Below are 18,461 nucleotides of genomic sequence, written 5' to 3' on the forward strand. Positions count from 1 at the left end.
TACACTGTGTGTGTGTACACTGTGTGTGTGTTTGTGTACACTGTGTGTGTACACTGTGTTTGTGTACACTGTGTGTGTGTTTGTGTACACTGTGTGTGTGTTTGTGTACACTGTGTGTGTGTACACAATGTGTGTGTGTACACAGTGTGTGTGTGTGTACACTGTGCGTTTGTACACACACTGTGCGTTTGTACACACACTGTGCGTTTGTACACAGTGTGTGTGTGTACACAGTGTGTGTGTGTACACTGTGTGTGTGTACACTGTGTGTGTGTGTACACTGTGTGTGTGTACACTGTGTGTGTGTACACTGTGTGTGTGTGTACACTGTGTGTGTGTGTACACTGTGTGTGTACACTGTGTGTGTTTGTACAGTGTGTACACTGTGTGTGTTTGTACACTGTGTGTGTACACTGTGTGTTTGTACACTGTGTGTGTACACTGTGTGTGTACACTGTGTGTGTACATTGTGTGTGTGTACACTGTGTGTGTGTGTACACACACACACACTGTGTGTGTGTTTGTACACTGTGTGTGCGTGTGCACATAGGTGGGCACAGTCATCTCAGTCGACAAATGGCATCTTTTCATCAATTTATTATTTTCCAATTTTTGTTTTCTATCTACGTGACTTTACCGAAAGAACCAAGAATATGGTAGCGCATTCTCTATTTATTGCAGAGGTTCAAGGATCAAATCGAACAGGCACACCTGGCTACCCCAGTAACATTCACCACAATGTGCGCAGTCTGCTTCACAGCAGATGTAAAAACATAGCGTTGTGTCATTCACGACGCACAGGTCATTGCATGTCGGTGTCACGGTCAAAATTGTGGCAATTCCAAACATTATCCAGAAACTACACAACGGAGACGGCGCGTCAATGATCGCCCCCTACCGACAGACTCATGTCCACGTGCAGGCGGTGCAGGGCCACCTTGTGCCACACAGGGGCAGCTGCCACTTAGGGGGAGGCGTCCTTCGATTGTTTGAGATGATATTCGATACGAAACACACAATTAGGCAAGCGACTTATGCGTGCAAATGTGATGTTGGTAACGTAGTGAAATGCTTGGGAGCTTCATCATCTCTCGCTCCCGCTGACAGATCGTACTCAGCCAACAGCTCCACAGATAACAGCCGCTCCTCCTGTGCAGGTTCGGCTACGTACGGTGCGAAATAAGTTCCAGATACACACAGAGACTCACACACAGAGAGACCCTCAGATTAGCATGGTCGGCTACGTACGGTGCGAAAGAAGTTCCAGATACACACAGAGACTCGCACACAGAGAGACCCACAGATTAGCATGGTTGGCTACGTACGGTGCGAAAGAAGTTCCAGATACACACAGAGACTCACACACAGAGAGACCCACAGATTAGCATGGTTGGCTACGTACGGTGTGAAAGAAGTTCCAGATACACACAGAGACTCGGAGCAAGTTTGAGTCGCGTGCAGTCGTGGGCCGTGAAAGTTGAACGGGCGCATGTTGCTAGTGGCGGTAGTTGAATACGGTTGGAAAGACGCTGATAGAGACACACACAGAGACTGAAAAGAGAGAGAGGTGGACAGACAGAGACAAGAGGAAGACAGAAACAAAGATATAGACGATAGAGACACAGTCAGCGAGAGAGAGACACAGAGGGGAACAGAGACACAGACGTACAGAGAGATGTTGAATCGAGCACAAACTTAACTCGCTCCATTGAAAGAGATTCCTCAATATTTGCCCATCCCCGAAATTAAGTCGTCCTAGTTTCTATTTATTTCATTGTGTGTGGTGTGTCCGTGTAAGCAATGTGGGACATCGATGTACACGGATATGAACAAGCTCAGCAGACAAGACGTCTTTCATATCCTTTGGTTCTTTCGGTAAATTCACGCAGGTAGAAATAAACGAAAAAAATAAATTGCGACGTTTCGATCGCAACACCAGCGGTCGTCCTCAGGCGAAAACATCCAGACATTGTCGCGACAGAAGTCACGTGAGCTACGGCACGTGACAAAGATAAGGTGACCCCCCCCCCCTTACCCCCCAACGTGGCTCGCCCTGTTCAGCTGAGCATCATTTTAATGCGGTGGGCTCCCGCGAAATTGATTTCTGTAAGACGAAGGTACTTTGAAAACCCACTGGCTATTCTCTGTTATACAAGTGTTGTGTCCTTAACTAATCACACGGAGACGTCTGGTTGAGGCAACGCGTTTATTATAACAACTCTTTCGACCTCGGCTCTACACACTACCGTAACACGACAGGGGTACGGCCCCTTCCATCCAATAGCCTCCGGGAGCGACAGCCTCCCTTCTATTGCAGCCTGCACAATCCGGGCTCTGCTACCCACGGGATCCTTTAGCCCGGCGTTAAGGGAAGACTGGACAACCCGTCCCAGCCCGGGTACGGGAGCTCACCTCTGGTCCGCTACAACCCAGCTCTAAAAAGAGCCTCGGTTGAGGGTTCCCGGGTGCTGGTCCAGTCTTCAGGTCTTCGGATGTCTTCAGGCTTGAGTTGGTGAACACTGCCTCGGCCCGTCCAGAGGGCCGGCCTTTTATCCCCAGGTCGGGGTCACCCCTCCACTCCTGACCCCCCCCCCCCTCCCAGAACCTTCTGGAAGGTCTTATCTTAAGGGGCCTTAGGGATGGGTGGGGGGTCAGGGGTGTGAGTCTCCGGTCACGGGGGGGGGGGGGGGCAGGGGTTTACTTTGGTCGACCCCTACGCACCTCGCGCTCTCTCTCGGCTGCCCCCTGCTGACCCGTGAACGTAGCGGCAGGTCAGCTGACAGCGCCTTGTTATGGCGCTTACGCACAACTTTACGTGACTCACGCTGCACGTTCCGTCGTTTTCATGCAGGGGGCGCTGCAGACCTCTACGCGCCCCCTGCATGAACGACGGAGGCGCAGGGACAGACGTTCGATCGCGTTTGAATCGATCTGCAGACGGCGGTCTTCTCGCACGGCCAGCAGCTCTGTGTCGCCTCCTCTCGATCCCAACCAGGTGAAAGTCCGCATCGAACCGAACCCCCGGCAAGGCCATCTACTTAACGATGAGAGAAAATTCACGCGAAATATCGTTTTCAATGAATAAGCTTTTAATGAAGAAATACAATTATCTAATTCAAAACATAACACAATTCAAAGTTGTTTCATTTTCAAACTTCAAAATGGAGCATCGGGTGCTTGCGTGGAGACGTCGTTCGTGTGCAATTTTTTTCGTGACTTTCCTGGCCCAAGGCCGTAAATGAGGGGCACCGCAGGCAGTCAGGCTTGCTTCAAGCCCTTGGTTGTGAACATCCAGACGTTAATCAGCAAGGAGCATTTCATGTCCTAGTTCGACAAAATCTACGTCAACACGTAATACAAAATTACAATTCGTGTTGTAGAGAATGTATCTCCTCTACGTGTAACCTTTGAGTGGTATTCCTTGTAACTGATGAATGATCCGAGTGTGCTCCCTATTTCAAAGACAATGAGTTGCTCCAGAGGGAGATGCTTCCTGAAAATACAAAATACCCTTTGACCTGTATCACAAGAACAATGAGTCTCACCTGAGTTATCTGTACAGGTTACTTCCAAAACACACTTTGTCCTAACATCACTTATTCAAGGTTTGACCCTTATAGACAATGTTACAAGTACGCACACAATCGGACGAGTATTCATTCTAAATTATTGACAGGCATATTAACAAAATTGAATTACTGCAGTGAAATATACTGCATCAGGTTACATCGTACTAACAAGAAGCTATTTTTTAAAAAATACGCTTAACAGTGTATGTACAACATACTATTGCGCGATTCAAAAACGAGTAGGCCATTGCATGCTGGCGTCTGGGTCAAAATTTATCAAATTCTAAATATTACCTACAAACTCCACAACTGAGATGCCATATCAACCATCGCCCTCTACTGACAGGCTCTTGTCTACATGCAGGCCAGTGCAGGGCCACCACCTTTTACCACACAGGGGCAGCTGCTACTTGGGGGTGCTCTTCGAGTGTTTGAGCCGAGATACCACACAAAACTCCGAATTGCCAGAGGCGATTAAGCAAACACCATATAAATGGAATTATTTGAACCTTGTGAAAGCTTGGGAGTGTATTGGCTCTCGCTCATGGTTAGAGACCTACGCAACCCACAGGTCCACAAAGACTGGCTGCTCTAACCCTGCAGGTTGAACCTAGGAATTGAGTGTTCAACTTCACATTCTTGTCATTAAAGGCCTGTGACAAAGGTGCATCTATTGGAGCGACATCGTCTCAAGCTTACATATCTACCGGGTCTCCATTTGACTTTGTATTGTCTCGGAGGAAGTCCACCCACACCTCCACTTCCACAAACTGCTGGGAGTTGCCTCGCTCTGCCTCGCAGTCAGAATTCTCCTCCTGCTTCACGTTGCCTCCATCGATGTGAAGGTCCGATTTTGGAGTTGAATCATCTTCACATTTTACCCTCACTTCTTCGCTCTTCACCATCACTTCTTCACATTTCACCTTCGCCTCTTCATATTTCACCTCTATACCTTTAACAGTGTCCAAGTTGGGATTTTCTTCCGGTTCTTGTTTCATGAGGGATGGGCTCATTGTGGCACTTTGACTTTCACAAGCTGATTTCAGACTCCACTCCTTGTGGATCTTCTGATGCTCGTGTGTTCTCTTGTGTACATTAAGATGTGATGACTGTGCAAACGCCTTCCCACACACACTGCACTTGAAGGGTTTCTCTCCCGTGTGTGTTCTCAGGTGTACTTGAAGACTTGGTGACTGTGAAAACGCCTTCCCACACATACTGCACTTGAAGGGTTTCTCTCCCGTGTGTGTTCTCTGGTGTACTTGAAGATTTGTTGACTGTGCAAACGCCTTCCCACACACACTGCACTGGAAAGGTTTCTCTCCCGTGTGTGTTCTCTGGTGTACAAGAAGATGTGGTGACTGGGCAAACGCCTTCCCACACACACTGCACTTGAAGGGTTTATCTCCCGTGTGAGTTCTCTGGTGTACATGAAGACGTGGTGAATGTGCAAACGCCTTCCCACACACACTGCACTTGAAGGGTTTCTCTCCCGTGTGTGTTCTCTGGTGTACATGAAGATTTCGTGAACGTGCAAACGCCTTCCCACACACACTGCACTTGAAGGGTTTCTCTCCCGTGTGTGCTCTCTGGTGTAGATGAAGACTAGGTGAATGTGAAAACGCCTTCCCACACACACTGCACTTGAAGGGTTTCTCTCCCGTGTGTGTTCTCTGGTGTACATGAAGACTTGGTGAATGTGCAAACGCCTTCCCACACACACTGCACTTGAAGGGTTTATCTCCCATGTGCATTCTCTGGAGTGCTACAAGAGGATATGAATCTGAAAACGCCTTCCCACACACACTGCACTTGAAGGGTTTCTCTCCCGTGTTGGTTCTCTGGTGCCGTGTCAAATGTGCAGTACGATCCATGCTGTATGCACACCGGTCGCATTGTTGCCTTTTTGCACCGAGGTGCGCCGAGTGCCTTTGCTCCATCAGAACAATTCTGCAGAGGAAGCGACAGCTGCAGACGAAAAAAAAGGATATCCACACCATCTACACGTCAGTATCGATGCACAGCGGAATGCATTTATACAGTCACACGTGACTTACACGTCTATACTTATTCATATATTCATGATATAGTGAAAACGTGTCCCAAATTCATCACACTGGCTGTTATGGCACACAAGGAGAGGGCAAATGGTCATAAACATGCCTGGAAGCCCTCGTATCTTCAAAATGAATGTTAACCCAAAACTCCGAGCACACAATTTCAGCTGTCTGGCTTCAAAAGGAATATTTATGAAAGCTAAATTCAGCTGACGTAGCAAAGGGTGTTGAAAATAATACTATTTGTGTTATGCAGAAATGCATAAATTAATGTTCAATCGCAACGTAGAGGTGTGAAAGCCAGGCACAGATGTCCTTGAATGCTGGGATGAACAGTTCCGACTTCAGCTGCACGTGTGCTGTGATAACTTCCTGACTACATTCTTATAAAGAGTTGCAGAGGAAAACAAAAATAAACTACTGTTTTGATATAACCTCCGTGCTCAATAGAGTTAATAGACTTTACTGCAAATACAAACTTGACCCTTTCACACACTCAGAGGTGGAGCCAGGATGTTCAGGTAGGGGAGGAAACCCCTTTCAGCAATGAAAAATGATAGTTGTTAGTACGTAAGGAGTTGTTAGTAATGAGTTGTTAGTTAGGAGTTGTAAGTAAGGACTTGTCCTATGCTTTTTATTCGACGCATCGCGCTCGCTGAAGGTGTTTGCCTTCAGGAAAGTCGTGTACTGTATAAGCAACTGCGCACAATTCTGTGAGTCGCTTGTAACAGCTTTGCCGTTACTTATTGCCAATTATGAACACGGACTGTTGTCCTCTCATAGAGTCCCTGGGACGTAATAATATGCCACGCGGTGGCAGTGGAGGTCGCACAATGCTGATTCATCTATTATTATAAAAGGGAAATTTGGGAATGTGTGTCTGTTTGAAATGTTCAGCATACTTGCCAACATGCAAAACAAACTTGAAATTTGGCATGTGGGTAGCTTCCAGACTGGACACAATGCACAAAGTATTAAAATAGCCATCATATCTGAGATGTCACCCTATGCGGCAGCGTTACGCAGTGTGCCTGCTGACGTCACGCATACCCCCCCACCCAACACTCCGCGAAGGCCGTGTTTTAATCCAAGACAAGAATCAAAGTCCCGGGCAAAGCCTGGTAGTAAAGCTAGCCTATATATAAAAGGGAAATGTGTGGATACGTGTGTGTGCGTGTGTCTGTTAGAAATGTTTAGCATACTTCCCGACATACTACACACTTGAAATTTGGCATGTCGGTAGGTTCCATACCGTGCACAATGAAACAAGTATAAAAATAGACATTTGTATTTTGTATGACCATGAAGATTGTGGCGTCAACCCGCAACACACCTGAGTTAAGCGCTCTGCAATGAATATAGAATTGAAGCTTTCGTGACTGCATAAATTACTCATTGGTTTTTTCGGTAACGTAGTGAATGTAGAAATATAACAATATTATATAGAAATAAATCACGACGTTTCGAACGCAACACAAGCGATCATCATCAGGTGTAAAAAACAAGTAGCGAGGGAGCACATAGGGTGACATCAACGCAACACATAGAGTGCGTTAAACTGCAAGGAGGCAAATACAACAAGAAGATGAGAGACGAGAACTCAACAAAAAAAATTAAGTGATGCAAAACCAGTAGGCCAACAACACAGTTAGACACTTCCCTGGTAGAGCACGAATTTCAGAAGACTGCTAAATTTCGTGTTCATCCTCCGGGTTGAACATACCAGCATAGACAGAGTGAACAGATACGAGGTACATGGTAGCAGAGATACATACACAGGGAAGAACATCCAGGGAAAGATGTATTTGGCAGCAAAGATAGAGCTGTTAACAGCATGCCGGGAGATTTTAGGTGGCGCTTCGCTCCTGGTCAAATGAAGCCATTGGTTTCTCGGAGTTTCAATACATATCCTCCGTGCGAAGAACGGGTAGAACTGCTATCTTAAATATGAAGCAGAACATTACATCTGTTTGTTTGTGTGAAGCAGCAAAACCTCTCCAACACTGAGCTCTGGCGTCGTGAAATTTTCACAGCTTATGCCGTTTGGAATTTCTAAGTGAACACGACTATTTTCAGCTCGCCACGTCATTATTCCCTTCCCGAGTGGCCAAAATCGACCTTGCGTAGAAGTGGATTAAGGTAAAGTAAAATTTCCTTGAGTGAAAACATCCGATTTAGGTAACTTGATTTGTTTCGCCTTTTTTCTTTCTCGCAAGCATCAACATTTTTAAGGGTTTTTCAGTGAAATATAAGGGAATATGAAATGTATCCAAGACAAGAATCCAAGTACCGGGCGAAGCCGGGTAGTAAAGCTAGTTACTAATAAACCCCAATGATCCTATTGAAATTAGGGATTTCGATCGGATCGTTGGGGGGCACGTGCCTACCCCACCCCCACTGGCTCCACCACTGTCACACACTGGCATGGTTCACAGGTGGTGGTGTGTCCAGACCCACGCCTGGCCACCTTCACCTGCACAGAATTCATGCTTCCTCACTCCACCAAGTAGAGTGAACACCGCCACGCGTCCAGAGTGAACACCGCCACGCGTCCAGAGTGAACATCGCCACGTGTCCAGAGTGAACACCGCCACGCGTCCAGAGTGAACACCGCCACGCGTCCAGAGTGAACACCGTCACGTGTCCAGAGTGAACACCGCCACGCTGTTGAGGAGCCTCACCTTGTGTTGTGTTGTGGGCAGGTCGCTTCTGAAAACTAAAAGCGGTACAGCAGCTCAAGCGGGCTTGGCCTGGTGTAAAAAAAAAATGGAAAAAAAACCGCGTGAATATTTAAAAGTAAAACAAAGTGACAAAGTGGCGAGCCGCCTGAAGACAAATTAAACTTAAGCGAGATAATTGAAGCAAACGCGATCAGGCGATGGCAGGAGGCAAGGCCCCGCGTGGTTAGGCCCAGCGCTGTAAAGTTTCAACCTGGACATCGCTTCCATGCTCGCTGCTACTCAATTGACATCCCTACGAGAGAGCGCGAGGCTCTACCTCGGTAAACAACAACCACCACCACAACAACCACCACCACAACAACCACCACCACAACAACCACAGAAACCACCACAACCGCGATGACAATTTCTCACCTCAGATTTCAGTGCACGGACGGAGATAACAGCTTCCTGTTATCTCGTGACGTCACGCGGCAGCAAGAGGTGACATGACGTCACTTGTGGGGAACGATAACACTCCCCTCCCACAATGAGCGGCTCAGTACGTGAATAGATTATGTTAATGAGCCGCCAGTCACTGGGCGTAGCCTTGCCGAAATATGGATTTTACTTGAACAGAAATTGGCAACCCAGGCAGGGGTGACGTCTCATTCAAGGGCGCATTGGACGGGGTGGGGTGAACACCTTGGTGACATGACGTCACTAGAGAGGTAACCTCCCCCTGGCGTTTCACGCCGATGAGGTTAATGCTGAGTGGGGACGTCACAGAGAGGGGTTGGAGTTTAAGTTGATTTAGATTCATTTTCCATTGCTCCCTCCCTTGAACAGAGACCACTTGGGTGTGTCTACACTGTGTGTGTGTACACTGTGTGTGTGTGTGCACACTGTGTGTGTGTGTACACTGTGTGTGTGTGTACACTGTGTGTGTGTGTGTGTACACTGTGTGTGTGTACACTGTGTGTGTGTACACTGTGTGTGTGTACACTGTGGTGGGCACAGTCATCTCAGTCAGTCGACAAATGGCAACTTTTCATCAATTTATTATTTTCCAATTTTTTTGTTATTTTCTATCTACGTTACTTTACCGAAAGAACCAACAATATAAATGTTAATCGGCTACTCCACGCTGTGTGGGAGCTACCTGGCCTGTCGCTCCGCACGAAGCTGCGTGGAGCCCTCTGCATGGAAGTTCTGCGCCGGTGAGAAACTCTCTCAGGCCCCCCCACGCCTCCACGCAGATTGACGCGAGCCGAGTTGGTGGTGCATTCTATTTTGACTTAAAACTTTCGTGACTGGCAGGAATTCATATTCTTGGGTTCGTTCGGTAAAGTCACGTAAATTAAAAAAACATGTTACAATTAAAGAAAAATAAAATAATGACAATGTAAATAATACAAAAACGCGTTTTTTTCTTTATTTTTGTTTTCTATTTACGTGACTTCACCAAAAGAACCAAGAATATGGTAGTGCATTCTCTATTTATTGCAGAGGTTCAAGGTTCAAATCCGACAGGCACACCTGGCTACCCCAGTAACATTCACCACAATATGCGCAGTCTGCTTCACGGCAGATGTAAAAACATAGCGTTGTGTCATTCACGACGCACAGGTCATTGCATGTCGGTGTCACGGTCAAAATTGTGGCAATTCCAAACATTATCCAGAAACTACACAACGGAGACGGCACGTCAATGATCGCCCCCTACCGACAGACTCATGTCCACGTGCAGGCCGGTGCAGGGCCACCTTGTTCCACACAGGGGCAGCTGCCACTTAGGGGGGGGGAGTCCTTCGATTGTTTGAGATGAGATTCGATACGAAACACACAATTAGGCAAGCAACTTATGCGTGCAAAAATGATGTTGGTAACGTAGTGAAATGCTTGGGAGCTTCATCGTCTCTCGCTCCCGCCGACAGATGGTACCCAGCCCACAGCTCCACAGATACCAGCCGCTCCTCCTGTGCAGGTTCGGCTACGTATGGTGCGAAAGAAGTTCCAGATACACACAGAGAGACCCACAGATTAGCATGGTTGGCTACGTATGGTGTGAAAGAAGTTCCAGATACACACAGAGACTCACACAAAGAGAGACCCACAGATTAGCATGATTGGCTACGTATGGTGTGAACGAAGCTCCACATACACACAGAGACTCACACACAGAGACCCACAGATTAGCATGGTTGGCTACGTACGGTGCGAAAGAAGTTCAACGTACACACAGAGACTCGGAGCAAGTTTGAGTCGCGTGCAGTCGTGGGCCCGTGAAAGTTGAATGGGCGCATGTTGCTACTGGCGGTAGTTGAATACAGTTGGAAAGACGCTGATAGAGACACACACAGAGACTGACAAGAGAGAGAGAGGTGGACAGACACAGACAAGAAGAAAACAGAATGAAAGATACAGAGACCACAGAGACACAGTCAGCGAGAGAGAGACACAGAGGGGAACAGAGACACAGACGGACAGAGAGTTGTTGAATCGAACACAAACTTAACTCGCTCCATTGAAAGAAATTCCTCAATCTTTGCCCATCCCCGGAATTAAGTCGTTCCAGTTTCTATTTATTTAATTGTGTGTGGTGTGTCCGTGTAAGCAATGTGGGACATCGATGTACACGGATATGAACAAGCTCAGCAGACAAGACGTCTTTCTTATCCTTTGGTTCTTTCGGTAAATTCACGCAGGTAGAAAAAAAACGAAGAAAAAACAGAAATCGCGACGTTTCGATCGCAGCACCAGCGGTCGTCCTAAGGCGAAAACATCCAGACATTGTCGCGGCAGAAGTCACGTGAGCTACGGCACGTGACAAAGATAAGGTGACCACCCCCCACCCCCCAACGTGGATCGCCCTGCTCAGCTGAGCATCGTTTTAATGCGGTGGGCTCACGCGAAATTGATTTCTGTAAGACGAAGGTACTTTGAAAACCCACTGGCTATTCTCTTTTATACAAGTGTTGTGTCCTTAACTAATCACACGGAGACGTCTGGTTGAGGCAACGTGTTTATTATTACAACTCTTTCGAACCCGGCTCTACACACTACCGTAACACGACAGGGGTACGACCCCTTCCACCCGATAGCCTCCGGGAGCGACAGCCTCCCTTCTACCGCAGCCTGCACAATCCGGGCTCTGCTACCCACGGGATCCCTTAGCCCGGCGTCAAGAGAGGACTGGACAACCCGTCCCAGCCCGGGTACGGGAGCTCACCTCTGGTCTGCTACAACCCGGCTCTGGCTAGAGCTCGGGGAGGGTCCCAGGGTGTCCGAGCCACCTCTGGTCCGCTACAACCCGGCTCTAACAAGAGCCTCGGTTGAGGGTTCCCGGGTGCTGGTCCAGTCTTCAGGTCTTCGGATGTCTTCAGGCTTGAGTTGGTGAACACTGCCTCGGCCCGTCCAGAGGGCCGGCCTTTTATCCCCAGGTCGGGGTCACCCCTCCACTCCTGACCTCCCCACCCCCCCCCCCTCCCAGAACCTTCTGGAAAGTCTTATCTTAAGGGGCCTAAGGGGACGGGTGGGGGATCAGGGGTGTGAGTCTCCAGTCATGGGGGGGGGGGGCAGGGGTTTACTTTGGTTGACCCCTATGCACCTCGCTCGCTCTCGGCTGCCCCCTGCTGACCCGTGAACGTGGTGGCAGGTCAGCTGACAGCGCCTTGTTATGGCGCTTACGCACAACTTTGTGACTAACGCTGCACGTTCCGTCGTTTTCATGTAGGGGGCGCTGCAGACCTCCACGCGCCCCCTGCATGAACGACGGAGACGCAGGGACAGACGTTGGATCGCGTTGGAATCGATCTGCAGACGGCGGTCTTCTCGCACGGCCAGCAGCTCTGTGTCACCTCATCTCGATCCCGCGATCCCAACCAGGTGAAAGTCCGCATCGAACCGAACCCCCGGCAAGGCCATCTACTTAACGACGAGAGAAAATTCACACGAAATATCGTTTTCAATTAATACGCTTTTAATGAAGAAATACAATTATCTAATTCAAAACATAATTACAATTCAAAGTTGTTTCATTTTCAAACTTCAAAACGGAGCATCAGGAGCTTGCGTGGAGACGTCGTTCGTGTGTAATTTTGTCCGTGACTTTCCTTGCCCAAGGCCATAAATGGTTGCGAGGAGCGCCGCAGGCAGTCAGGTTTGCTTCAAGCCCTTGGTTGTGAACATCCAGACGTTAATCAGCAAGGACCATTTCACGTCCTAATTCGACAAAATGTACATCAACACGTAATACAAAATTATAATTCGTGTTGTAGAGAATGTATCTCCTCTACGTGTAACTTTTGAGTGGTATGCCTTGTAACTGATGAATGATGCGAGTGTGCTCCCTATTTCAAAGACAATGAGTTGCTCCAGAGGGAGATGCTTCCTGAAAACACAAAAATACCCTTGACCTGTATCACAGGAACAATGAGTCTCACCTGAGTTATCTGTACAGGTTACTTCCAAAACACACACTTTGTCCTAACATCACTTATTCAATGTTTGACCCTTATAGACAATGTTACATGTACGCACACAATCAGACAAGTATTCATTCTAAATTATTGACAGGCATATTAACAAAATTGAATTACTGCAGTGAAATATACTGCATCAGGTTATATCGTACTAACAAGCTATTTTTTTACAAATACGCTTAACAGTGTATGTACAACATACTATTGCGCCATTCAAAAACGAGTAGGCCATTGCATGCTGGCGTCTGGGTCAAAATTTATCAAATTCTAAACATTACCTACAAACTCCACAACTGAGATGCCACATCAACCATTGCCCCCTACTGACAGGTTCTTGTCCACATGCAGGCCGGTGCAGGGCCACCACCTTGTACCACACAGGGGCAGCTGCTACTTGGGGATGCTCTTCGAGTGTTTGAGACGAGATACGATACAAAACTCCGAATTGCCAGAGGCGATTAAGCAAGCACCATATAAATGGAATTATTAGAACCTTGTGATTGCTTGGGAGCTTATTGGCTCTCGCTCATGGTTAGAGATCTACGCAACCCACAGGTTCACAAAGACTGGCCGCTCTGACCCTGCAGGTTGAACCTAGGAATCGAGTGTTCAACTTCACATTCTTGTCATTAAAGGCCTGTGACAAAGGTGCATCTATTGGAGCGACATCGTCTCAAGCTTACACATCTACCGGGTCTCCATTTGACTTTGTATTGTCTCAGAGGAAGTCCACCCACACCTCCACTTCCACAAACTGCTGGGAGTTGCCTCGCTCTGCCTCGCAGTCAGAATTCTCCTCCTGCTTCACGTTGCCTCCATCGATGTGAAGGTCCGATTTTGGAGTTGAATCTTCATCTTCACATTTTACCCTCACTTCTTCGCTCTTCACCATCACTTCTTCACATTTCACCTCGATACCTTTAAAAGTGTCCAAGCTGGGATTTTCTTCCAGTTCTTGTTTCATGAGGGATGGGCTCATTGCGGCACTTTGACTTTCACAAGCTGATTTCAGATTCCACTCCTTGTGGATCTTCTGATGCTCGTGTGTTCTCTTGTGTACATTAAGATGTGATGACTGTGCAAACGCCTTCTCACACACACTGCACTTGAAGGGTTTATCTCCTGTGTGTGTTCTCTGGTGTACATTAAGATGTGGTGAATGTGAAAACGCCTTCCCACACACACTGCACTTGAAGGGTTTCTCTCCCGTGTGTGTTCTCTGGTGTACATGAAGATGTGGTGACTTTGAAAACGCCTTCCCACACACACTGCACTGGAAGGGTTTCTCTCCCGTGTGTGTTCTCATGTGTACTTGAAGACTTGGTGACTGTGAAAACGCCTTCCCACACATACTGCACTTGAAGGGTTTCTCTCCCGTGTGTGCTCTCTGGTGTAGATGAAGATTTTGTGACTGTGAAAACGCCTTCCCACACACACTGCACTTGAAGGGTTTCTCTCCCGTGTGTATTCTTTGGTGTGCATGAAGACTTGGTGACTGTGAAAACGCCTTCCCACACACACTGCACTTGAAGGGTTTCTCTCCCGTGTGTGTTCTCTGGTGTACATGAAGATGTGGTGAATGTGAAAACGCCTTCCCACACACACTGCACTTGAAGGGTTTCTCTCCCGTGTGTGTTCTCTGGTGTACATGAAGATTTTGTGAACATGCAAACGCCTTCCCACACACACTGCACTTGAAGGGTTTCTCTCCCGTGTGTGTTCTCTGGTGTACATGAAGATTTGGTGACTGTGCAAACGCCTTCCCACACACACTGCACTTGAAGGGTTTCTCTCCCGTGTGGGTTCTCTGGTGCCACGTGAAATGTGCAGTACTATCCGTGCTGTATGCACACCGGTCGCATTGATGCCTTTTTGCACCGAGCTGCGCCGAGTGCCTTTGCTCCATCAGACCAATTCTGCAGAGGAAGCGACAGCTGCAGACAGAAAAAAAGAATATCCACACCATCTACACGTCAGTATCGATGCACAGAGGAATGCATTCATACAGTAACACGTGACTTACACGTCTATACTTATTCATATATTCATGATATAGTGAAAACGTGTCCCAAATTCATCACACGGGCTGTTATGTCACACAAGGAGAGGGCAAATGGTCATAAACGTGCCTGGAAGCCCTCGTATCTTCAAAATAAACGTTAACCCAAAACTCCGAGCACACGATTTTGAATGTCTTGCTTCAAAAGGAATATTTATGAAAGCTAAATTCAGCTGACGTAGCAAAGGGTATTGAAAATAATACTCATAATAAAGGTTTTTGGGTTAGATCGCGGTTATTTATAAATGTGTCGTAACCCTCCACCACCCGACACGGCCAATCAGCAAAAAAAAGTGTCACGTTGACAAAAGACAACGTGACACTTTTTTTTGCTGATTGGCCGTGTCGGGTGGTGGAGGGTTACGACACATTTATAAATAAACGCGATCTAACCCAAAAACCTTTATTATGAATAATATTGATCGTGAAAGCCCACGTGTTGAAAATAATACTATTTGTGTTATGCATAAATGCATAAATTAATGTTCAATCGCAACTTAGAGGTGTGAAAGCCAGGCACAGATGTCCTTGAATGCTGGAATGAACAGTTCCGACTTCAGCTGCACGTGTGCTGTGATAACTTCCTGACTACATTCTTACAAAGAGTTGCAGAGGAAAACAAAAATAAACTACTGTTTTGATATAACCTCCGTGCTCAATAGAGTTAATAGACTTTACTGCAAATACAAACTTGACCCTTTCACACTCAGAGGTAGAGTCAGGATATTCAGGTGGGGGGGGGGGGGGGTAGCCCCTTTCAGCAATGAAAAATGATAGGAGTTGTTAGTAAGTAAGCAGTTGTTAGTAAGGGGATATTAGTAAGTAAGGAGTTGTTAGTAAGGAGTTGTTGGTAAGGAGTTATTAGTAAGGAGTTGTTAGGAAGTAAGGAGTTGTTAGTCAGGAGTTGTTAGTAAGTAAGGAGTTGTTAGTCAGGAGTTGTTAGTAAGTAAGGAGTTGTTAGTCAGGAGTTGTTACTAAGTAAGGAGTTGTCCTATGCTTTTAATTCGACGCGTGTGAAAGGCATCGCGCTCGCTGAAGGTGTTTGCCTTCAGGGAAGTCGTGTACTGTATACGCAACTGGGCACAATTCTAAGAGTCGCTTGTAACTGCTTTGCCGTTACTTATTGCCAATTATGAACACGGACTGTTGTCCTCTCATAGAGTCCCTGGCACGTAATAATGTCACGCGGTGGCAGTGGGGGTTGCAAAATGCTGATTCATCTTTAATTATAAAAGGGAAATTTGTGAATGTGTGTCTGTTTGAAATGTTCACCATACTTCCCGACATGCAACACAAACTGGAAATTTGGCATGTGGGTAGCTTCCAGACTGGACACAATGCACAAAGTATTAAAATAGCCATCATATCTGAGATGTCACCCTATGCGGCATCGTTATGCAGTGTGCCTGCTGACGTCACGCATACCCCCCCCACCAACACTCCGCGAAGGCCGTGTTTTAATCCAAGAATCAAAGTCCCGGGCAAAGCCGGGTAGTAAAGCTAGCCTATATATAAAATGGAAATGTGTGGATACGTGTGTGTGTGTGTCTGTTAGAAATGTTTAGCATACTTCCCGACATACTACACACTTGAAATTTGGCATGTGGGTAGGTTCCATACCGTGCACAATGAAACAAGTATAAAAATAGACATTTGTATTTTGTATGACCATGAAGATTGTGGCGTCAACCCGCAACACACCTGAGTTAAGCGCTCTGCAATGAATATAGAATTGAAGCTTTCGTGAATGCATAAATTACTCATTGGTTTTTTCGGTAAAGTCCCGTATGTAGAAATATAATAAAATTATATTAAAATAAATCACGACGTTTCGAATGCAACACAAGCGATCATCATCAGGTGTTAAAAACAAATAGCGAGGGAGCACATAGGGTGACATCAACGCAACACATAGAGAGCGTTAAACTGCAAAGAGGCAAATACAACAAGAAGATGAGAGACGAGAACTCAACAAAACCTAAGAAAAATTACGTGATGCAAAACCAGTAGGACAACAACACAGTTAGACACTTGCCTGGTAGACCACGAATTTCAGAAAACTGCTAAATTTCGTGTTCATCCTCCGGGTTGAACAAACCAGCATAGACTGAGTGAACAGATACGAGGTACAAGGCAGCAGAGATACATACACAGGGAAGAACATCCAGGGAAAGATGTATTTGGCAGCACAGATAGGGCTGTTAACAGCGTGCCGGGAGATTTTAGGTGGCGCTTCGCTCCTGGCCGATGAAGCCATTGGTTTCTCGGAGTTTCAATACATATCCTCCGTGCGAAGAATGGGTAGAACTGCTATCTTAAATATGAAGCAGAACATTACATCTGTTTGTGTGAAGCAGCAAAACCTCTCCAACGCTGAGCTCTGGCGTCGTGAAATTTTCACAGCTTATGCCGTTTGGAATTTCTAAGTGAACGCGACTATTTTCAGCTCACCACGTCATTATTCCCTTCCCGAGTGGCCAAAATCGACCTTGCGTATAAGTGGATTAAGGTAAAATTTCCTCGAGTGAAAACATCCGATTTAGGTAACTTGATTTGTTTCAGCATTTTTTCTTTCTTGCAAGCATCAACATTTTTAAGGGTTTTTCAGTGAAATATAAGGGAATATGAAATGTATCCAAGACAAGAATCCAAGTCCCAGGCAAAGCCGGGTAGTGAAGCTAGTTACAATAAACCCCAATGATCCTATTGAAATTAGGGATTTCGATCGGATCGTTGGAGGGCACGTGCCTACCCCACCCCCACTGGCTCCACCACTGTCACGCACTGGCACGGTTCACAGGTGGTGGTGTGTCCAGACCCATGCCTGGCCACCTTCACCTGTACAGAATTCATGCTCCCTCACTCCACCAAGTAGAGTGAACACCGCCACGCGTCTAGAGTGAACACCGCCACGCGTCCAGAGTGAACACCACCACGCGTACAGAGTGAACACCGCCACGCGTCCAGAGTGAACACCGCCACGCGTCTAGAGTGAACACCGCCACGCGTCTAGAGTGAACACCGCCACGCGTCCAGAGTGAACACCGCCACGCGTCCAGAGTGAACACCGCCACGCTGTTGAGGAGCCTCACCTTGTGTTGTGTTGTGGGCAGGTCGCTTCTGAAAACAAAAAGCGGTACAGCAGCTCAAGCGGGCTTGGCCTGGTGTAAAAAAAAAACATGAAAAAAAAACCGCGTGAATATTTAAAAGTAAAACAAAGTGACAAAGTGGCGAGCCGCCTGAAGACAAATTAAACTTAAGCGAGATAATTGAAGCAAACGCGATCAGGCGATGGCAGGAGGCAAGGCCCCGCGTGGCTAGGCCCCGCGCTGTAAAGTTACAACCTGGACATCGCTTCCATGCTCGCTGCTACTCAATTGACATCCCTACGAGAGAGAGAGCGAGGCTCTACCTCGGTAAACAACAACAACCACCACAACAACCACCACCACAACCGCGATGAGAATTTCTCACCTCGGATTTCAGTGCACGGGCGTAGCAGCAGCTTCCTGTTATCTCGTGATGTCACGCGACAGCAAGAGGTGACATGACGTCACTTGTGGGGAACGATAACACTCCCCTCCCACAATGAGCCCTTCCGTACGTGAATAGATTATGTTAATGAGCCGCCA

General features: G+C 47.1%; 2 protein-coding genes across 2 annotated transcripts in view; both read right to left on the bottom strand.

Moving 5' to 3' along the window:
- LOC142907014 (uncharacterized) overlaps positions 1-8,804 on the bottom strand; it is a 59,975-nt gene extending 51,171 nt beyond the window's left edge. The window contains exons 1-2 of the mRNA XM_076055941.1: positions 8,722-8,804; positions 8,308-8,376 (exon numbers count right to left, since the gene is read on the bottom strand). The gene's annotated coding sequence lies outside the window, so the exon portion shown is untranslated. The remainder of the gene's footprint in view (positions 1-8,307; positions 8,377-8,721) is intronic.
- Positions 3,069-15,075, bottom strand: LOC142907004 (uncharacterized). The gene is made up of 2 exons (XM_076055900.1): positions 13,492-15,075; positions 3,069-5,569 (listed from the first exon to the last, which is right to left on the bottom strand). Exons 1-2 carry the CDS (start codon positions 14,734-14,736, stop codon positions 4,265-4,267), a joined length of 2,550 nt encoding a protein of 849 aa, XP_075912015.1. The 5' UTR covers positions 14,737-15,075; the 3' UTR covers positions 3,069-4,264.
- Between the last annotated feature and the right edge of the window lie 3,386 nt (positions 15,076-18,461).

This window comes from Petromyzon marinus, chromosome 73 (assembly GCF_048934315.1).
Source record: "Petromyzon marinus isolate PM22_M1 ecotype Great Lakes invasive population chromosome 73, UKy_Petmar_22M1.pri1.0, whole genome shotgun sequence".
Lineage (NCBI taxonomy): Eukaryota > Metazoa > Chordata > Hyperoartia > Petromyzontiformes > Petromyzontidae > Petromyzon > Petromyzon marinus.

Bases quoted from the DNA above. Each gene is read 5' to 3' on its own strand.
- LOC142907004 (XM_076055900.1), bottom strand. From the start codon at position 14,736: ATGGTGTGGATATTCTTTTTTTCTGTCTGCAGCTGTCGCTTCCTCTGC. The intron at 5,570-13,491 runs TGAGACAATACA...ACTGACGTGTAG, and splicing joins AGGTGTGGGTGGACTTCCTC to ATGGTGTGGATATCCTTTTT.